Source organism: Poeciliopsis prolifica, unplaced genomic scaffold (assembly GCF_027474105.1).
Source record: "Poeciliopsis prolifica strain line A6 unplaced genomic scaffold, Auburn_PproV2 SCAFFOLD046, whole genome shotgun sequence".
Taxonomy (NCBI): Eukaryota; Metazoa; Chordata; class Actinopteri; order Cyprinodontiformes; family Poeciliidae; genus Poeciliopsis; species Poeciliopsis prolifica.
Window position 1 is genome coordinate 2,752,301 of NW_026562421.1, and position 22,691 is coordinate 2,774,991.

Below are 22,691 nucleotides of genomic sequence, written 5' to 3' on the forward strand. Positions count from 1 at the left end.
TAAAAAATGTTTGTTGAAAGTTTCTTCGCATCAATATGGGGTACTGATAAGGTCGGAAACAATTATTTGTTCAATTTTGCAGATACAGATTTGTTTAATTTTATTTAATTACATGCATAATACAACTACTGTCACATGCAGTAATATTGATACCAAATAAACAGTTTATGGGACCCTCAAAATATTACCACAAAAAATAATTTCACTGAACTGGAAATCCAGAATTTCACTAAGTTTTTAGTCTGTGCCCTAAGTTATTTACAATTTGTAAATCTAAAATTCGAAGTTATTATGAGAAAATTCAGAATTATGATATTGAAAGTTGAAATCATATTGAAAGAAATTATTACTTTGGAAGTTAAGCATATGACTTTGACAATTGAAATTCTAACTTTAAATCTCAAAATTATAACTTTGCAAGTCATATTTATGATGTTGAAAGTTGAAATTATGATCAAAAATTAACATTTTGACTGAAAGTCTAAATTATGATTTTGACAGGAAGTATGTCTTTGAAAGTCAAACATATAACTTTGAAAACTGAAATTATTATGTTAAATATAAAAATTATGACTTTACAAGTCAACGTTATGATGTTAAGATTGAAAATTGTGTTTAAAGTGACTTTGAAAGTTGAAATAATTATATTGAAACTTGAAATTAAATCCGAAAACTATGACAAGACCGTTTTGAATGCCGTAGTCATGTCTTCAAGTGGCAGGATTGGACTTCCATAAATTTCCGCGGAACAACCAAAAAAACCAGACCAAAAAAAAAGTGTAAGTTCCCGCCCACATTTTGGTCACCTGACTCCAAAAGATATATTTTGATTGGTCCCTGTCAGCTGTCAATCACACACTCACCGCTCGGTCAATTGAAAATAACGCGGTTGAGCTCGAGGTGGCAGTGGTGGACTGTAAACTGTCAGTGAGGTTAAGAAAACACTTCTGTTGTGGTTATGGGAGACTGAGTATTGATTCATGTCGATAGTTTAAACGTTAAGCTGAACCCTGGAAGAAGCAGCGTCGGTTAGAGTGACCAGAGCCAAGGCGCGTGAACTTTAGCTGTCACAGTCAGCGGCGCGTGAAGGAGCCGTTAAACCATCATCAGGAAGAAGAAGACGCGTCACCGCCCGCTCGGAGCTCTCTCTCTCTCGGCAGGGGACGACAGAACACGGTCCGCGGCCATGGCTGCCCTCGGTAACTCGGGGACTGTTACGTCCAGTCCGATGGTGGTTCTGGCGCCCAAGACGAAGACGAAGAAGAAGCACTTTGTTCAGCAGAAGGTGAAGGTGTTTCGAGCCAGCGAGCCCGTCGTGAGCGTGTTCATCTGGGGCGTGAATCACTCGGTGAGTCGGTGGAAGCTAACGTTTCACTACATGCTAATCACCTCAGTTGGAATGTGCTAACTCGGTGTAGCTTCGGTGTTAGCATTAGATCACTCTTTTTTCAGCGTTTCGGAGAGATGACAGCAGAATCTGTGACATAAAATTTGGTCATCTTTAAAAGAAATAATGACCAACATGTCTTCATGGCACAAAGGGAGTGATCTGATCTGTGGGTTGTTATTTTAGTTTGCACAGGCGGTTATAGGACTTAGAATGTGTTTATTTTGAACTTAGCATTAAGTTACAGTTTAAATAACATAAATTCCTTCTTTTATTTGTGTTAAAATATGTATGTTAGGAGTAGGCTTAATTTTACATTTATCATCAGATTTCTCGCTTGGCAGTTTGAAAAATATGTCAACATGTTAATCATTTCTTTGTTATTTACCCTTTATATTATTTTATACAAAACTATTAATTGCAAATGCATACAACTAACTTGTCTGCGACGCAATAAATAGTCCAACTCCTAAAAAATATTTAGTTTTACAGCTTTTTAAAGGTCACTGCTCCTGATCTCAGTACTTCCCCTACTAAAGCAAAGTTGTTTATTCATGAGGTTGATCATTGTGTTTTTTTACTTCATGGCTAGAGCTTTTATGTTTTCAGACTTTGAAGCTCTTCTGAAGAGCTGCACTGGGTTGGAAAAGCCTGATATCACAGTGTTCTTGTTAATATAAAATGTAACTAAAAACACATTTTTTCCACTTTGCCTTTTCTTTTCTATTGCAACAATTCTCGGTGAAATAAATTCTTTTTAAGTTGCATGGAAAAACTATTGCTACAACTGAAGCACTTTTTTTGTTTTGTTTCTTTCTGGTAAAATTTGTTGTTGCCAGTACGACAGGAACATCTCACGAGATTGGAGCACATATCCAATGTCAAAGGTCAACCTACGTTTTTTAAACTGTTCCCTGGATCAGCAAACTTAAATTAAACATTCTCCAGAAATGAAGAGAAAAATGTTGAAGAGGTAATGTCACCATTTGTATCAGCTGTGTAGGAACAGGAACACATGTGAAGCATGTAGGACACTGGCCCCCAAGGACTGCAGTTGGACACTCCTGCTCTTGCCTTATCCTCTTCAGCTTAATCATGCTAAACTCTGGGTTAAACTGTTTTAATGAGATTTTTGGAGCCTCCGATGCTGCTTTTTGCTGCGGTTCTCACTGATTATTCTCTTCACAAAGCGGTCGGGATATCAATAAGGATTCTTATTAAATTTGTAGGACAGTGTATCCATAAAATAAGTTCTTATGGGAGGCTATATTTTTAGTAGCAGTGATGCTTACGCTCACGGAGAGTGTTGGACAGATTATGATTATAGAAACAATGGAAAACAGTGAAATTAGCATCAAAATACTTTTGTAGTAACATGTTTAGATGATTTTGTGCAGCTCTAATCCTGGTCTACCTTAATGACTACAAGGTTAAGTTGTAGGAATTATTCCACATTTATTTTCATTAAACTTGGATTTTGTTTTAGAATATTTAATGTAAGATGCAGCAGGGTATTTTTTTTACACATTTTCACAGGGTTGCCAGTAAGAATTGCTATTACTGTGGGGTTTTTTCTTTTAAATGTAATTTCTTAAATGTCTCCATAACATTTTAAAACTTTAGGAGAGAAACAACAACTTTAAAAAAAAATTGCAAATTTTTAAAAACATTAAAAAGTAAGTAAAAAACAGAAGTGGCAGATGTTGAAGTGTAATTGTGGGTTTAGGAAATGTTCATGTTGCACCCATTGTGATTCTTTCAGAGTTTATTTGAAGAATAAACCTAACAGCTGATACTTATAATTTTTTTCTTGGAAATTCATTTCTGGATTTTTTTTAAAAAGGTGCTAAAACCTGCATTAAAATGTCTATATTTCAGAAGAGTTGTTGTTTCTGCACCATTTTTGCCAAATATCAAAAGCCACTGTGAAAGGTTCAGAGAGCCTTAGAGCAAGCCTGATCTAGAAAATATTGGAATAACCTAATTTTCCTACTCTAGTCCTTAAGGCTCGGTATCCTGCTGGGTTTACATGTGTCCTTGTTCCAACACATTGTCTTAAATGGCTAAATTACCTCTTCAGTATATATTTTATCAACAAAACTTTCACCCAACATCCTACACAATTGAAAACAATACAAATCACATATAGTTGTTTTTTAAAAAGCTTTTGCATTGGAAACTAAAATTTTTCTATCCTATTGCTGCTTGTGCCTCTGTATCTAGGGTCTGACGGAAGCATTTTTCTTCAAGAATGATAAGATGTTGTGCAATCCCAAACCTTTAATTTGTATATATGTCTGTCCTTTGTGAAGGTCAATGATCTCAGCCAGGTTCCTGTTCCTGTCATGCTCCTGCCTGATGACTTCAAAGCCAACACTAAGGTCAAAGTCAACAACCACTTCTTCAACAAGTGAGACGCTCACTTATACTTTTCTTCAAGACCATCAGGCGAATTAATGTTCTAACATTTCCACCTCCTCTCCTTTCATCAGAGAAAACCTTCCTGGACATTTTAAGTTTAAAGAATACTGTCCTCAGGTCTTTCGAAATCTAAGAGAACGTTTTGGTATCGAGGATCTGGACTATCAGGTGAGAATGTTTTAATCTTTTACTATTATTATTCCCATACGATACAGAAAATGTCCTCATTTTCTGACTTTGTGCCGTTTGTCGTTTTCTCTTCAGGTGTCTTTAACCCGCAGCCCCCCGGTGAGAAGTGCAGATGATCAGGGAGAGAGTCTCCTCCTCAACTCCTACGACCGAACTCTTGTCATCAAGCAGATCTCCAGCGAAGACGTTGCAGACATGCACAACATTCTGTCAGAGTATCACCAGGTAACTGAAGCATTTAAATACACCTCATTTTATTTTTTATTTCATTCACTCTATAATAAATATAAATAGTTAATTTGACAACTCAAAGAAACAATGAATGAAAAGGAGTAGAAACAAATATAAACTTGCAATATCTGCCTCTATTTGCATAAAAATGAAATTAAGTATTCAGGCCACAAAACTATTCCAGATAAGTATAAATGAACAAAAAAATTCTTTTAAATGCAGAAAAAGGTTTAGATTGTTTTATAAACTAACAAATTTAATCGCAATTAAAGTCATGGTGACTAATAGCCTGCTGTGATTGGTTTATCTGTAGAGGGATTATCTGTTGATGTCACGCTACGTCGATACCCACTGTACTGATCATCACTATTTAAGCTGTTTACAATTCTGCTAATAAAATTATTTTCAGCTCGCACAGCCAGCAAGATGGATACGGGTAGCCATGGCAACCAGGGGCAGTTTAAGTTCAGACACCGAATGTACCTCAGTACGCACAGTGGAAACCATGTTAGCACCTAAAGCAGAAGCTATCGTCTTCAGTCAGCCAATCAGCGGCACGGCACATTTATGCCGCTTCTGGATTGGCTGCTTTGCAGACGGCAGCCAATGATGACGTGTCAAGTTGCATCACCTATAGTATCTCAACTTTTCCAGATTTTCATTTGAATATTTTATAAATGCACTGCGGAAAAATAATCTGGATATATGTTCCACTTAAATAACGCTGACTAAAATTGAACAAGTCAATGTTACTCAGTTAATTTCATAAAAATAAAAAAATTCTCAGGCAGCAAATTTGCATATTGCTTTTTTATTTGTGTTTGTGTTAGCTGAGCTCTGGCCTAGAGGGAACATCAATCATAAAGTTTCCCTGCCCTGATGCTATAAATGCCAATAAAACACCTGACGAGTTCTAGAAACATCTCATGACATTGAAATTAGTGAAAATACATAGTTTGGCAATCTGACCTCTTGCTGTTAACCTTTGACCTCAGCAGTTACGTGGAGAACCCAAGGCATCTTTCTTTTCCTTTCTAAAAAAAGAACTTGCATAGGTTCTCCTTATTTTCACAAGCAATTCAAAGCAGCTCATAAAAACCACGCCGGCTGAGTGCATTGCATCTGAATGCTTCACACCATCCCAGGGCTGCAGGCGCCACATCTGTCATCTGTCGCCTCCCCCTGGGACTGCTGCATGCTGCAGGAGGTTTTCTCCAGTAAGAGTCAGTGAGGCCTGCTGAGCTGATGTGGAACCAGCTGTGATTCAACCTACAAATCAAATTTAGAATTGGTTGTTAAGAATGTCTGCTGAAGGTAAACGTGCAAAAGTTGCCTCCTCCCCTTAATTAGGAGTCTTCGTTTATGTGTCAGACAATGAGTAAACACTCAGGAATGCTGTTTTTATTGCTCTGGGTGATTGTAGAAGTTGGTAATCTAGTAAGTGTGTGCTGATGCATGTTTTGAAGGAAAACAGAAAGTAATTTAATTAAAAACCTCCAAGGGCTCAGAAAGCAGAGCGTAGCTGCAGCCATGCATACATCTTGGGTCTTTCTGTTCTTATCTTTGTGTCTTTTTTTGTCTCAAGAGTTTAATTATTGCATCAATTGGCTTAACCAGGCTTTCTTTCTCTGTTATACTTTTTTCTTTGTTTCTTTTTTGTTTCTTTATCAGCTTCTTTTGATTTTTCTTTGTTCCTTGTCTGTTTCTTTTATTTCCTTTTTTGAGCTTTTTTTCAGATTAAATGTCTTTACAGATAAACTAACATAAATTGAAATAGCGTTTGTCATTTTATCTCGTTCTTTTTTTATTTAGGTATTTAAGTTTTTTACTTGAATTGTGCAATATTATTACTTGGCTTAAATTTTAATTTATAAACCATTCCACAAAATTGACACTCATGCTTTTTAGAGTGCAGTGTTGTGAACTCATGGTTGCTTTAAATGACATTTTCTTCTTTTTTTTCACTCTTCCTATACATTTGTTACAGCTCTACTCAAACTAAATAGAATCATTTATAGATGCTGCTGCATATTATTGCTGTGAAAATGTAGATTTCTAAATGCTAGATATTGTGTCAGGCTTTTAAAGTTAGATTTGAATCTCCTCTGCAGGCTGAATGTTGTGGCTTTGCGTCACTAGACCAGCAACAAATACTCTTGTGTGCGATTGTTGGTATTTTGAAAATATTCAAATGTTCGTCTATTTTTAAGTCAGAGGGAAATGATCAAGGTTTCCCTCTTTGCTCTCTGTTTGCTGCAGATTTTTGAGACCTGCAGATTTTTTAAGTCGGGCTGTGAAGTGGAAACATTTGAATCTGGCTTTTGGGCCTTTGTTTTGTTGGAGAATGAGGATGTGTGCATTCACACCAAACTTCCTTGGGGAAACGGAAACAATGTGTAGATCTCATTGTTGTGTGTGGAACGACTGAGCCTCCATCATCCAAACTATAATTTTCTCCCACAGTCAAACCAATTATGAACTGTTTTATTGTTTTCACTTTTGTTGTATTCTCTGATTTGTATGAATCTTGGTTTACTACTGCTATAACTTTTAGGGTGCATTCACACCAGCCCTGTTTAGTCTACTATAATGAAACTCCAGGTCGTTTGTCTAGAAAGTCTGGTTTATTTTGAGGAGGTGTGAATGCGCAATCCAACAACAAAACAAACACAGGAGAAGTGCTAACAGGAGAAATGGCTCAGTTTTTACTAAAGATGAAAGAGAAATTTTACAAGCGCTGAAGTCTGATGCTACTCTATTTTTCGAGAAGGAAGTTGTGCTCGGTGTCTCCTTCAGATGTTTTTGTTGCTTCCTTCAATGGTTTCTGGTGCAGCGCCCCCACAGGCGAGAAGGGGAACAAGTTTTCCAAAGGGTCTGGTTTGTTTGACATAGAGCAGTATGAAAGAAAAGCGCATCAACTGAAAATGTAGCAAATGTTGCAATATTAAAGACATTTCCCTTCTTATGTAGCTAAAACTGAAGTTACAAAAGCACGAGGTACGTTTTACAGTTGGAGGAACTGTTGCACTTCAACAAATACACAAAGAATATCATTTGGAAACATTGATACAAAAACAATTATTTGATTTATACTGATAAAAGCCCATCGGGGGACTTACATTGCGAATAAGCTAAGACTATAAATGTTATCGTTTATACTTAACATGCAAATAAACAACAAAGACATAAAGTGGGTGGAGCTAAAGAAATAAACAGGAGGAATGGAACAGAATTCTAGCAAACTGTTGAGATGCAGTTTGCTAGAAAATATTCAGTTCTATCAAATATAAAGGAAATGTTTTGTGTGTAAACTTGTAAAGTCCAGCCTTTATTTTGTTCTGCATTTGCCAATTCAATTAGAATAACATTTTATGCTCTTGATCTTCCTGATTTTGCTCCATTTTTAAATCATTTTCCTTCTGTGTGTGTAATGAGAGCTGAATCAGTTAAAGTGACTTAAATGCACATGGTTTAAAATGGCTGCTCTTTCTGCCTTTAGCACATCGTGAAGTGCCACGGCAGCACGCTGCTGCCCCAGTTCCTGGGAATGTACCGGGTGAGCGTCGACAGCGAGGAGGCATACCTCATCGTCATGAGAAACATGTTCAGCCACAGACTGGTGGTGCACAGGAAGTACGACCTGAAGGTAAGGAAGAACCGCTGGGCGTTGGCTCAAACCGTACCGGTTTATAAAGTCAAGAGGAAGTCAGAAAAAAACAAAGTATGCTGTTGATTTAACAAAAGGTTTAAACAAATAATAAAAAGACATCCTGCTGTCTCAAATACTCTGCCTAAAGGTTTTGCATGTCATTGACTAAAGAAATTAAAAGATAAATGGTTAAAATGTCATTTTCATAACAGAAAATTGTCTGTTGTAAACAACAGGGCTCTCTGGTTGATCGTGAAGCAAGTGACAAAGAAAGGGTAAGCATATCTTTTAGCATCGATTCATGCTAAAGTTATGTATAAAATGTCTGAACTGTGTTGTTTGATGCGAAGGAAAAAGAGCTTCCAACCTTTAAGGACATGGACTTCAGGAACAACATGCAGAAGGTTTACGTTACAGACGAGGAGAAGGAGAAGTTCATGGAGAAACTCAACAGAGATGTTGAGGTGAGCCGATAATTATCTCCACTTTACAGCAGAAGGAGGAAAAATAACTGAAGCTGCACTGCCGCTTTACAGGATCAAGATGTCAGATCTGAAGCTATCTGCTGAACGGAGAAATTTACATCTTACTAAACTAATGAAACTATGATCTTACTAAATTTCTATTTACAAAGAAATTTTTATAGAGAAAAAACAGAAAACAGTTTTCAGAGTAAAACAATCAACAATTATTACTGATAACATGGTAAATATTGAGGAACTAGAATAAAAAGATGTAAGTAATAAAAAAAAAACACAAATCATAATTCTATCATACCAGAAATGCTCTTAATAATATGACACATAAAAAAAAAACATAAAACTGTCATTGGAATAATAGAGATTTGATTTAAAAGGTAAATAATCTTAATTTTAAGAGGTGTGTCTGAGTGACATGGTTTTGTGTATGTGATTAAATGTTTTACACAACAGGAGAATTCAACTGCTTTGCTATTATCTGACCTACAGATGGCAGCACTGGGGACAGTTTCAGGCAAAATAATGAGGAACAAAGCAAATTTACACAAAAGTCTCTTAATTAGCACAGAAACATAAACATGGAGCTCTAAATTTAGATAGTTTATTTAATTTGATTTAAGGATTTCTCTAAGAAAATAAAACAAACCACCGGTAACTTTACTGTTTGAAACATGAGATTTTTAAAAATAATGTATAAAAGTAAGAGCAGATTTATAAATATTAAGATTTTAATGTGGATGTTGATATATTTCTGTGGTTTGTTGGTAAAATTTTACTGTTTCTGAAAATTGCTGGCTTCACTTTATTTGGATATTCTATATTTAAGTTTAGAAATTACATTAGCTCCCTGTCCCAGTGACTCTGATATTGATTAGTGATGCCTTGATCCCAATCCAATACCAAAACTGCCTGTTTCTGCTTTCATTTCTCTTTCTTCATGTTTTATGTGAAATCCTCTGAGCAAGCCGTTTTATTTCCTCTCTTCCAGTTCCTGGTGAAGCTGAAGATCATGGACTACAGCCTGTTGCTCGGCATCCATGACATCGGCCGAGCCGAGCGGGAGGAGGAGGAGAGCGGGGAGGTGTCCAACGAGGAGGAAGCCGAGTCGGAGAACGGGCTGGCTCCGGGCCCCGCCGCAGGTTCCTACGGAACGTCTCCTGAAGGGATCGCTGGTTACATGTCGTCCTGCAAGCCTCTGGGGCCGGGCGAGTTCGACCCCTACGTGGATGTTTACGCCCTCCAGAGCTGCCCAGGTAAAAAAGTTGGCGTGTTAACTGCAGGTTTAGATGGAGTAAGCTTTAGTCCAGACTTTAATGGCTGAAACGATTAATCAGATTCATTGTGATAATTGATAGAATTGTTAGCTAATATCCTAATCGACTGATTAAGTGAAGAATGCAGTCTTTAAAAAGCTACTATACTTAAAGAACAACTATTCAGAGTAATAATTAAGCCAAAACTGTACAAAATATACCGGATTCAAAACAAAAAAAAACTGCTTGTTTTTCAAAGATATTTACCTCGAACTCGTGTGGCATAGTTTTAGCTTCACCAGGTACAGTTTCTGTTAAAAAAGTCATGAAACATCTTTTGCTATCCAAGTATTAATCAGTTAATCCTAAATTAAATAATCCATAGATTATTTTTGGGCCTTTGTTTTGTTGGAGTAGTGCTGCACTCTACTGTGTTGATGAGTCTTTCACATGTTTATGTTGGTCTTTTTTTTAAAACTGAAAACACATCCTTTGTTATAAATTATCAAGAGTTCAAGAGTTCTTATTGACTTATTTGCATCTTCTAATATATTTATAATGTGTAAAAACGTCTGAAGAACCTAAAATATTTGCACAACGGCCAATTTTTTTACCGGATTAATCGCTTGAATAATCCGTAGATTAATCAATTAATTGTGGCTCTATAATAAACCCCCAATTTCTGGTTCTTTTTCTTTTTCCTTGATCATATTTTCCTTGAGCTCCAGCATCTGATATTTAAATCCTGTAGGTCTGTACTTAATGATTATCTTAGTAATTGATTAATGGGTTAATCAGATAAAAATTGGACACATTCTGCAGCTTTTCTTTTAACCAATCAGGCCTTTCTTAAACAATGTTAGAAATACATTAATAGATGGGAGCAAACTAGGTGAAGCTGAAACTTGATTCCACTTGAAGAGTTTTGGGTAAAATGAAAAGTGCTGAATGCAACATATATATAAATAAAATGAACAGTTTTGACTTGGTTGTTGCTCTGAGTCTGTTCTTTCAGCAAATGGCCGTGTTTTGAGCCTATTCCAATTAACGATTAATCAGTTGCTAAATTACTAGGCGATTATTTCCATAACTGATTAATCGCGACTAATCTTTTGAGCCCTTAAATCAGAAGTTAACGTCCATCCAAGTGACTTTCTCTGCGTTTTAACCTCAGGCGCTCCGCAGAGGGAGGTCTATTTCATGGGCCTGATAGACGTTCTCACACAATACGACACCAAGAAGAAAGCCGCTCACGCTGCAAAAACGGTCAAGCACGGGGTGAGTCAGTCGTTCTCTTCACAAACTCATGTTCATACAGTTCATATGGGTCCTTGAAATCCCTGAAAATGCTCGAATCGGTAACATATAATTGATTAACATACATCGCTCTTCTCTTCGCTCTGACTCTGACCCGTTTATGTCCGCCGCAGGCCGGGGCTGAAATCTCCACGGTCCATCCTGAGCAGTACGCCAAACGCTTTCGGGACTTCATCTCGAAGATTTTCGCTTAAGCCTCCGTCTGCGGACGCTGCCAGAAGTCATTCCAGCCTTCAACTGTAGATCAACACTAGTATGCACACATGGATCAATATGTAAATTAGGTGACAAGTCAAAACTTGTAGCATTATGATGCATATATTTATTTTGAAGATATATATATATATTTCTTTAGGTATTGAACACTGTTGGGAACAGTAGTGTGTGTGGGGAATGGGAGCATTTTTGATCATGAACTTATGGAGGTTTGATTTATTTTGTTTTGGGGTTTTTTTCCATTTTGGTTTTCAAACATTAAACTACCGTATTTTCCGGACTATAGAGCGTACCTTAGTATGAGCCAAAGTTATTTTAAAAAATTAAAAACTGAAAACGTACTTATTGTAAGCCGTACTGGGCTATAAGCTGCTGGTAGTCATTGGAGACGCAGGGCTCCAATGACTACCAGCGGAGCAGGTAGCCATTGCAGTGGCTCCATTTCCCTCCTGTCCTGCCAGATCGATCGCCCTCAACTTAACAGCTGCATCATATGAACGTCTTTGTGTGGGTTCCATGATGAGGGGGTATGAGTTTGAAAAAATGTCTCTGTCGTGTCTGCTGCTAGCATGTGCTTGTTCTAAATGAAAATTAGCGATTTCTTCTTTGATTTCTAATTTTGACTTCCAATGATTCACTTCCTTCAACCCCTGGTGGTTGAAGAAATGTCCACAGAAAAGCCGCACGGGGCTACAAACCACATGGTTCAAAACATGGAAAAAAGTAGTGGCTTATAGTCTGAAAAATACGGTAAATAAATGAAGTTATGATAAATAGTCAATGCACAATGAATATTTACATTAGGTTTTTAAAAAAAGAACAGCTCTGGTTTGGAGAGTCTGGTTGGATGTTCTCTTTTGCTTCGTGTCCACTGAGTGGTTCGGTGATAATATCCAAAATATCAATACTATTGATCCTAAATTAGTATCTGATTTGGGAAGTTATGATAGAATAATACCTTTTGGATTAGGGAAACCTGGCAATCAAGATTTGAATTGCAAGACTTGCAATCCAAAGTTCCAGGATGTTTGGTTTTATCACTGTATTCACTGTACAATGGCTGTTGAAAAAGACAAGATTGTTTACTTATCCAGAAGCCACTTGTTGCATTCTTGTTGGTTGTACAGGAGGCTCCACCTCTGCTTTTCAAAGATTTACAGTTGTATGACTGCATCTGTTTGCAGCCATTTTCAGCTCATTCTGACTAAAATGATTTTGTGGAAAAAAAAAATGCAATGTAACATGTTCTGTGATCCATCCTAGCCTGTTTAACAAAGCATAATACAACTGTGGAATGATTTAATTCAATTCTCATTTACAACAGATAACAGACGAACTGCTCAGTGGAAACGAAGCCCTACGTTGTGTGAAGTACGATCAATCGCTTGTGGTTGAATCTTGAAGGATTTCTGACAGCTGAGCCAAACATGAAGTTTAAAGACAGAAGCACAAGAGCGTCTTTGTTCCCAGTAATGTCTCAAAGCTCCAATCTCAGCATATTTTAACTGAAAACAGACGCCAAAACAAAAATAACCTGTAAGAGTCAAAGATACTCGGAACTGGTTAATTATGGACAGAGCTGAGCTGTTTGAAGCTTCCAGTCTTTATGCTAAACTAAACATTAATGATTAGTTTGTGGAAACACAAGCAGTTTTCCAGAATTATTACCTAAATCTTTAAATGAGTAATATACTTGTTATTTAGAATAAAGCATCTCTTAGTAAACATTCATCCATAGAAGCTAGTATTTGTAGTTCTTAGTGCCAAAAGCTTCATCACAGCAGATTTTCACATTTTGCCAATTAATCTGCCCTTTTTTTCTTTTGTTTTAAGGGGGGTTGTATTTTTTAGCTAAATTTGTAGCATATTGTCAGAGATTGACGGAAACTAAGCAATCATATCTCAGCCTGTGAACATGTCTTCCAGTTGTTTCAGCGTCTGAACTAATGAGGAGCTCGTTTGTGAGGAGACTGGTCCAGTTTCTGGGCTGCCGATTCTCCATCCTGGTTCTGATTGAACAGTGTGGTGGTTTGTGCGTTTAAGTGGCAAATGTGTTTTATTATTCTGATTTAAGGTTAAAATTAGGTGATAACTTTCTAGGGTCACACTACATTTTATCAGCTTGGCCTTAACACAGTGAGGTTTTTGAGCTTTCCTGACAGCAGGTGAGGCAGAATGAATGCAGATACTTCGTCTGTACGATGCCTCGTCAAAACGTTAGCTGCACATGATGTATTTTTTGCAAATTAGCTCTTGGACCAAATTATATTTTACAAAGATTGGAACGTATTTCCCTGGAAAACGTGTGCGAGCGCTTGATGACCGGTGAAAATGAGTTCTGGATCTGCTGGTGGGTTTTAGAGTGAATCGACTTCGTGTGACACTTTCCTCTTAGAAATACCTCAAGTTTTTAAATGTCCAGAGGAACGTTGTTGATTTTTGTTGTAGTTGTAAAACGTTTCCTCTGACATCGTTCCTTTTATCCAATGAATCATCTGTTCAACATAATTTTCACTTCTTCCTTTTTTGTTTGGATAATGTGTTTTTCATGTACTTTGTAAGCTAAAGTAAAAGTGTGCAAGTGTCAGCTTTTACATGTAAGAAAATTATTTTTAGGGGGAAACGTATAAAACATGTAAACTTTGTTTTTGCTTTTATTTTGACACTAAAAACTGTCAGTTTTGTGTGAAGCAAATAGTGATTTTATTTTATTTTTGTCTTTGAATTTAAGGTGAAATAAACATTTTGTTCTGATTTCAATGTGCTTGAATGAACATTTAGAATCTGAACTTCCAGCTTTGTACATTTTGTGCAGTGAAGCAGCTGATTTCAGCTTTTCACAGCTGAAATTAGTTTGTTTTTCTGCACGTTTCAGATGTTACAATAGGATATTTGCAGTCTGTAACCACTAGATGGCGGTGTAACCTGTACACGGAACCCTTATGATCCCGATTTTTCCTCTTAAGTCACAGAAAGGTAAATTCATGTTTTCTGAAAACACTCGTTGGTGGATAATGGAATTGGTAAACAATGTTTACTATTTTGCATTTTTATGGAGCTGTTAAAAAAAATGCCACTTTAGGTTTCCTTTCAGGTAATTAAAAATTATTTCAAGATGTTGAAATTAAATGCAGAAGTTAAATATTTTATCCTCCTTTTGTGTATTTTCTTGTCAAACAGAAGAAGTGAACAGCCTGTCATAATCTTTAGCTTTAAAGATGAAGGTCTGACGTTTCTTTTCCAAAGACATTCATTTATGGAAATATGGTGAGCTGCCTTAACGGTTTGCTAATTATTAATCTACATTATTTGGTTTTCTGTTACATAAAACTGCCTAAAACAGTTTGATTAATCAATTATGGAAATAATCATCAATTCATTTAACAATCGATGGGCTGTACAGACTCATGCAGTTTGCTGTTTTAGAATAAACAAGATATTCAGAGAAGTAACGGTGAGTCTTGAAAAGTGGCACAAAATGTGTTTAAATTTTCACCAAATTATTCTTAAATTATTCCTCAAGCTTATTTATACAAATATGACTGTTTTATAAATGAGACCCCTATTGCACATGGGGCATTTAGTTAGTAGTGAGTTCATGCAGCATTACTGGAATTATGTCTGTTAAAATATGAGTTCTATAAGTTAATACAACTTAATTAGGCTGACTGTAGATAATTTAAAATAAAAAAATTACACCCAAAAACTCACGTTTTTAGATTGATCTCAAATTTCTTCAAGAAAAAAAGAAAATTTCTGAGTCTAAAAAGTCCAAAATGTCAGAATTACTGAGAAATTTTATGAGAGAAAAAAATAGTAAATTTCTGAGTTTGTCAACTTTTGAAAATTTTCTGATTTTGAAAAGTGAAAAATGTTTGAAACTCATATTTTTCTAGAAATGTTCAGAGATTAATCTCAAAATTTATAAAAATTTTTATCTTTTCAAATTCAGAAATTTCCTTTTGTTTTCCATCTAATAGCATTTCTTTACATTAATCTAAATTTGAGTTTTTCTAGCAAATTTTTGTCTTCAAACAGATGTTTTTTTGTTTTTGACACTAACCTCATAATTTGTTTTTTCAAGCAAATCTTTATCGTTTCAAACTCAGAAATGTCCTTGTTTTTACTAGCAAATGTTTTACATTAATCTGAAAATTTGAGTTTTTATTCTAACAAATTTTTGTCCTTTCGAATTTAGAAATGTAATTGACTTAAAAAATATATTTAAAAGCATTATTAGTCCCATTTCTAGAGATGTGACTTAGCCACATTTCTCCAGACATTAAAACAGTAAAATAACAATGACAGTGCTGTTATTCTTCTAAAGTAGCCCGGAAGCTACCATTCAATGCATTTCGTTGCTCCTTTCTCTGGATCCCCGTCCAGAAGTAATTATTCTGTCATCTCTGTGGCGCCCTCTGCAGCCCGGCGCCCACCGGACAGTTTTGTGGTTTTCTTCCAAACCTCTTCAGCGAGGTTTGCTGGGATATGTCAGTTTCTGCTGACCGCTTCCTTCCCGTTTCATCGAAGGAGAGCAGATCTGCTGACAGGTTCCTACTTGTTGCACTAAAAGGCAGAGTGGAGTTGCTCAATGGCCTCCGGGCAGGATGACCGTGGAACAGACGCAGGGGATCGCTGGAGGGGTCAGTCAGCTCCTGATCTATGGTCCAGTGAGAACACCAGAGAGACTCGTTCCTGTTAATCAGGCTGGGACTCAGCCAACACAAATGTTTCTGCGTTATCTCCATGGGATGCTGAGCTCAGCGGTTCCACCTCCGCTCAGTCAGGAGGACCTGCTCCACCGTTTTCAATCAGAGGAGAAACTTTAGTTTAAATCAGCCGGTTCGAGGTTAAAGACCCCTTCAGGCCGCTGAAGCTCTCAGCTTGTCAGCTTCCTGGCATTGTTCTCTTGTGTCAGGACTTTGTGCCTCAGATTCCTGCAAGGTCATGAAAAAAACATGCAGTTTTCTTTCCGAAACACCTTCATTCTGCCTGATTCCTCTGAATCATTTCAACGTGAAATTAAAATGACAAAATGGTTGAAAATTAATCACGTTCCCATAAAATCAGAGCTGACTTAGTTATTCTGTTTGGTTTGCATTAGGTTTGAGACTTTAATGCATAAATTTAGATTAGTTAATCGCATTAGTTATTGATGCAATAATGATAAAAAAACAATAAATATCTTTACTGTTGCGCTTATATGTCTATTTAATCACTAGTTTAGCAGCTGCACTGTTTTTACATTGAAAATGTTGCTTATTTTTTCCATAGATGGTCATCAATTAAAATTTGATTAATAACAGCCTGAAAATAACTTGATTAAAAATTTTAATCGAGTCCCATCAGTAGTTTTTATTCTTGCCTTTATGATTTTTCTATTACTTTTATTGTATCCTGCAAAGCTGCACCACTAAAATTATTTCTGATTTTGCAAATTTACAACCACAAACTTTTACTGATTTTGGAGGAATATTATTCAAATATTTCAATATTCAATATCAAATATTTTTTAAATATTACTCAAAAAGTAAGAGTGGTGTCAGTCCCCATAATGATGATGCCATTAAATAAAATCCATTATAATTACTTTCAGAAGTTACCTGATTGTGTGAATTCTGCAGATATATTTTTAAGATATTTTACATTTTCTGCTATTTTTATTTGTCCATTGAAATTAAATGAAACTCTGTGTTCTTTTATCGGCAGATTATTTCACTTATAAATGTCTTGTTAGAAGTGAAATAACGTACTTTTTAAATTAATCAATATTAAGGAATCATTGACTTAAAACAAGCTCCTATATCATGTTGAAAAGTTACTTGTGATTTTGTTGTATATCTTATTTTAAGTATAGTAATATATTTCCACTAGAAATTAGACCAAAATTACTTTTGAGGAGTTTCATTAAAAGCACATCCATGTCATAGAATGGCTTAGTCAAAGTCCAGAACCTGAGTGACCAGAAGATGTACATCAACTTATACATTTTTCTCTTTTTATTCACTATTTTGTGTTGCTATAAAACAAGCAAACCTTTTAAAATACATGCTAGGTGGATTATGTAAGAAGTGACAAATGTGGATAAATTTTGCTCTGAGGAGACAAAATGAAGGGGAAAAAAAGGCAAAACAGACATTTTCTTAGTTTCATTGAGTTTTCCTGGACTTCAGTCCCTCTTCTCATCGCTAGCTGAGGATGTCCTGCCAGCTATCTGTGTGTGTGTTCTTGGGAAGTGGGAGGGCAGAGACTCCCGTCTGCTTGATCCCTCAGATTGCCGAAGCATCAGAGCTGGAAGGCATCGGCTCCAGGCAGGGAGGAAAAGTCAAACCTGCTGAAGGAAAACCAAAACACGAGTTCAAATCAATAAAACCTGCTTCCACAGAAAGGTAGGATGAAGTTTTATGTTTGGAAATGTTTCAGTCGGATAAAAAGGTTTTGTTATGTTCATTAAAATGCTTAAAATTTGACCATAACACTGGATAACTCTTTCAAATTGATTAAAAAGTAATATTTCCACCAGCAGATTATTGTTTTTCTAACAAGACATTTTTCCCATTGTATTACTGAAATAATCTACCAGTAGAACCAGTGCGTTTTCATCAATATTAAGGAATTGTTTACTTTAAAAAAAGCTAATATTTCTTTCTAAAATGGTTCTTGTAAGTTAGTTATGACATATTTCAAATGTACTAAGATGAAAAGATTTTGTGCAGATTTGGTTGTCAGCTGTTCACTGCAAAAAACCAAAATCTTACCAAGTATTTTTGTCTAATTTCTAGTGTAAATATTGTAGTTTTGTTTGTACTGACTTCCAAAGTAGCGTTTCAGCAAGACAGCGGCGTGTTTTAGGTCAAAAATGTTAATTATTTCACTTATAACATGGAAATAATGTTTTATTATAAGTGAAATAATCTCCCAGTGGGACTTGAGCTTTATTTTTCAACAATATTAAGAAAATATATTTTTAAAACCAGCGACTATTTCTCACACAAAAAGTTACTTTGTATCATTTCAAGTATTCTAAGATATTTGCATGATAAACTGAACCAAAAATACTCAGTAATATTTTGTTCTCGCAGTGTAAAAGGTCACATCTGTGAGCCATTTCCAGGAAATGGATTTTATGTGATAACAGAAAATGATAAAAATCTGAAAAGTGTGGCATGCTCTTGCAATCGATATCTTGAACAAAAACTCTGAGGATCCCATTTTTGCTGCAAGTTTTTTTGGGTGTGGAATCTAGATATGTTTTCTATTTTTTATTTTTGTATATCAAGCTCAATGTGACAACATATGTGACCAGCCTTTACTTTGACTAGGCCATTCTGCCGTCACCGAAACTAGCTCTGACTGTTTGCCATGCTATGTTCGTCTTACTTGGTGAAGAAAAGAATCTCAAGAGCATGATGCTGCCACCACCATGCTTTATAGAGTGAAATTAGTTTTCAGGGATAGATTTCATCCCTACTAAATGTTTTCAGTGTCTTCCACATATTTGCCTTTTATATTTATGTGTGTTATTCACTATTTTGTGTCGCTATGAAATAAGCAAACCCTTTAAAATACATGCTAGGTGAATTATGTGAGAAGTGACAAATTTAGATGAATTCTGCTCTGAGGAGACAAAATGGAGTCAACCCCAAGAGTGTTGGGGTTGACACTCTTTCTATGTTCAGTTGATGGATTGAACCGAGTCTTTGAGATGTTTAAAGCTTCAGGAACGTAAAATTACAGACAGATTTACTAGAAAAAAACTACCAAAAGTTGCATTTTAACTGTAAAACATCAGTGAACTGAAAACTGCTGAAAACGTTGAGTTTGCAGGTTGCAGTAAACCTGCAACACTGCATGAAGTTAGCATTACTTTAAAGTGTTCAGTTTAAAGTAATGCTAGACAAAGCATCTTTGCCTAATTTTTAGTGCAAATGCATTTGATTAATTGTGATTAATTTAAAAAGTACTAGTTTAATTTAAAAAGTACTAGTTTAATTTAAAAAGTACTAGTTTCATTGGCTGATTATTTCACTTATAAAATGGAAACCATGTCTTACCCAACCTTAGTCCTCGGGTCATGTCGACCTGAGGACCAAGGAGGGGAGGACAAACTTGAAAAAATATCAGTTTTATGGAGATCAATGATGCCATTCCAGACTGTTTGTTTTTCCTGCTGAAATTTTCCTTAGTCTTTGGGTCATTTTGACCCGAGGCCTGGTTTTGGTTATTTTATTTTTTTCGTCAAGTTCACATTTGAATTGCTTCAGCATAAAATTCCACCTGAGTTGTGAACACCGTAGTTCTGATGCAGGACTGTTAGATTTAAAGTTGCTGTATGCAGCTGCAATTAAAAAAATGTTTTTTAAGGGCTTGTCCTCGGTCGACATGAGCCGAGGACAACAGGAGGGTTAAGAAAATATTAATTTCTTAATATTTTATGAATATTAAGACATTTTTGACTTTATATCTTGCTTAAAAGTTACTTGTGAGTTAGTTTTGTGTTTTTTGAAACTGTTCAAAGGTATCGGCAGTAGAAACTAGACCAAAATACTTGTTGATGTTTTGAGTTTTTACAGAATGTGGTCGTTATTAAACCTGCTGTATTTTCCTAACATTTTGCTTGGCACGCCCGCTGCCCCTGCAGCGCCTGCGGTTGCATAACGTCTGAAACGTTTAATCAGATTATCTCTGACGAAACCAAAACTGAGTCCAGATATAAAGCATTTCTCCTCTGCCCTCCCTTCAGATCATGACCTTCGACCACAACCACTCGCTGGACTTCCTGAACGGCACGCCGTGGTTCATCTATGAGTGCACCATCGAGCTGGACGCCAACTACAGGCGCATCGCCCTCTTCCTCATCTACCTGTTCATCTTCATGGTGGGCCTGCTGGAGAACCTGCTGGTCGTCTGGGTCAACTGGCGGCGCCGCCACTCCGCCAGCGGCGTCCTCTTCTGCATAATCAACGTGAGTCTGTCGGACCTGATGGTGATCGTTATCCAGCCATTCTTCATGATGGAGGTGACCCTGGACAAGGTCTGGCTGTGGGGCAGCTTCCTCTGCAAAGTCACCAACCTCATCTACGTGGTCAACTTCTACAGCAGCTCCTTCTTCCTGGCCTTGATGACCTTGGAGCGCTACCTGGCGCTGACCAGACCATCGCTGCCCACCCTGCTCCCCGTCGTCGGCCGCCAGCGGTGGCTCATCTGCGCCGGTCTGTGGCTGCTGTCGCTGCTATTGGCCCTGTTGGAGAACGTCCATGTGGATATCCTAGAGTGGGACGAACCGGGCTGCTACATGCTGCCTGAGCACAACTTCACCGAGTGGTTCGTCTCCGTCGCCTTCCTCTGTACGATCTTCCAGTTCATTGGCCCGGCGGCCATCATCATCACCTGCAACGTCTTGATCGCCCGGGCGGTCAGGACCGCCCCGGACGTGGAGGGCCGGAGGGACGTCTGGTTGGTCCACGTGTATTCGCTGGTGTTCGTCGCCTGCTGGTTGCCCTACCACCTGGTCATGTTGCTGATGATCATTGACGATCTCGACCCCTTCATGTTCAGCTGCAACGTGGTGGAAGCCCTCTACTTCTCCTTCATTGTGGTGCAGGGTCTCTCGCTTTTCCACTGCGTGGCCAATCCGCTCCTCTACAACTTCCTGAGCAAGAGCTTTCGCCGCAATCTGATCAACACCGTCATAAGCTACATCCCCAAAGACGAAATGGCGAAACAGGTGGAAGTGGGGCCGAAGCCCAACACTCCCAATGGGGGCAAAGAAGACCCGGGGAGGCAGAGGAAGATGAGTAACGCGAGCACCAGCCAGTCTGACGTCGGGTCATAAGAAAAAGATCATCAGGAGTCAGACATTTTGAGTTATTTCAGCAAAATCTGGACTTTGGCGTTTAGCAGAGGCAACTAATGGACACAACTTCCTCTCATATCCCACTTCCTGCTTACTATCCGTGCATGAATGTCATCAGTTTTAAGTAGAGCAGGGCAGGAAATATTTGTTTTTCCTGCAAAGCTGCTCAGCTCCCACAGGACCCTGAGCCAATGTCTGTAATCTTCCAACACAAGAGGAAGAATATTGCCACACCAGGAATGTGTGTAAACAACACATCTGAGGAGTCAGACACCTTGTGAGATTCTAAACTGAAAAACAAAAAAATACAGCTGTTTATTTGCAGATAAAATCAGGGCATACATCACTATATGGTTATTTAACATTTCTGATGTGGTAATGATCTGTGTATATGGAATAAAAAACACTTTAAACATCGACCGTCTCTGTTTAAATTGGAAAAACTGTAATCACCATCAACAATGTACTAGAAAAACTGCAGATGAGGTTTTAATGTCCATGCCTAAAGACTAAGAAATTTGGACCATAGATTTATAATAAGTCACCTTTGTTAAGAAAAGACTCTGTTAACTTTAATTTGAAAAGCCATCAAAATGACTACTTCAACATTCAGATGATTTTCAAATGTGGTTTTGCAGTAAACAAACATTTTATTTTGAAGTGACTTAAATGCATTTTAAAAGATTTCTTAATAACTTGCTTAGTTTTAATCTGATCAATTTTAAAATACTGATCATTTAGCATTTTACTTCTTACTTGGAACGTTAGCATTTCACTATGTTTGCTAGTAAATGTTTTACTAGCAAACATATCAGAATAAGATAGAATTCATATTACATAACTTTAGCGGCAAGTAACATTTTATCCATTAGCTAACATGTTAGCTAACGTCTACTTAGCATTCAGAAATTCTACGAAGTTAGGTAATTTGCTTTTGCTGATATCCGCCTAACTTAAGTTATGATGCAAAAAGTGTTTTTAACCTTGAAGGAGTTTCAAATGAAGATACATGGATGCAGAGCAGGACCAAGGAACAGAGTGAAGGAAGAAGTTCAAACTGTCTCCCGTCAATTACATCCCCTACTTCAGCGTCTCTTCTTGGCTTTAACAACATTTAGGACATGTTGCTGTGGAACATTGTCAGTACTGCGCTAATAACATGTCCTACAGTCTTTGTGTTTTTCACACTCGTTCCAAGACTGAAATCCTTCCTGTCCACAGAATAACATACATAACAACCCTTAGACACAACAACTCTTAAAGACGTTTAGTTTCATTTAGTTTCCATTTGGGATTAATACATTTGTTTTTCTTAACTGAATTGAATAGGTAGCACTTTCCTTTACTCTAATTTCAATTCTTATACTCTCAAAAATGCCAAAAAGTTAGCATGCAATAACAGTAGCATGTTAGCTAAACTGAATTAGCTTCTTCCACTTTGCTAACTGAAATGTATGTTTTATAGTTAGATAAAATGTAGCACGTGTACTGAACATTACATTTTGGATGACTTTAACGATCAAGGCTAAAGCTAAAGGAACTTCTGTTAGCAGTTAAAATGCTAACTTTAGCAGTCTAGTTCCTTTATTACGAAAAATCCACTTTGATAAGCGCAATATGCTATCTTTATGTGAAAGATAGCATAATGTCCCAACACTTGTATGCTAACACTTCAAGCTATGCTAACATCAAG

The 22,691-nt window shown here is 37.0% G+C and overlaps 2 protein-coding genes across 2 annotated transcripts; both read left to right on the forward strand.

Annotated features, from left to right (window-relative positions):
* Nucleotides 1-886: 886 nt before the first annotated feature.
* pip4k2ca (phosphatidylinositol-5-phosphate 4-kinase, type II, gamma a) lies at nt 887-13,896 on the forward strand. Its single transcript, XM_055056926.1, has 10 exons — nt 887-1,348; nt 3,700-3,797; nt 3,880-3,976; nt 4,073-4,222; nt 7,728-7,874; nt 8,114-8,152; nt 8,228-8,341; nt 9,345-9,609; nt 10,784-10,887; nt 11,040-13,896. Exons 1-10 carry the CDS (start codon nt 1,187-1,189, stop codon nt 11,118-11,120), a joined length of 1,257 nt encoding a protein of 418 aa, XP_054912901.1. The 5' UTR covers nt 887-1,186; the 3' UTR covers nt 11,121-13,896.
* Nucleotides 13,897-17,416: 3,520 nt separating this feature from the next.
* gpr182 (G protein-coupled receptor 182) lies at nt 17,417-21,415 on the forward strand. Its single transcript, XM_055056993.1, has 2 exons — nt 17,417-17,531; nt 19,886-21,415. Exon 2 carries the CDS (start codon nt 19,889-19,891, stop codon nt 20,975-20,977), a length of 1,089 nt encoding a protein of 362 aa, XP_054912968.1. The 5' UTR covers nt 17,417-17,531; nt 19,886-19,888; the 3' UTR covers nt 20,978-21,415.
* Nucleotides 21,416-22,691: the final 1,276 nt, after the last annotated feature.

What these genes read in the sequence shown, in the direction of transcription:
- pip4k2ca (XM_055056926.1), top strand. Translation starts at nt 1,187, where the DNA reads ATGGCTGCCCTCGGTAACTCGGGGACTGTTACGTCCAGTCCGATGGTG. An exon ending in AAGCAAGTGACAAAGAAAGG is followed by an intron (nt 8,153 to 8,227) that starts GTAAGCATATCT and finishes TTTGATGCGAAG; the next exon opens with GAAAAAGAGCTTCCAACCTT. An exon ending in CGCCCTCCAGAGCTGCCCAG is followed by an intron (nt 9,610 to 10,783) that starts GTAAAAAAGTTG and finishes TTTTAACCTCAG; the next exon opens with GCGCTCCGCAGAGGGAGGTC.
- gpr182 (XM_055056993.1), top strand. Translation starts at nt 19,889, where the DNA reads ATGACCTTCGACCACAACCACTCGCTGGACTTCCTGAACGGCACGCCG.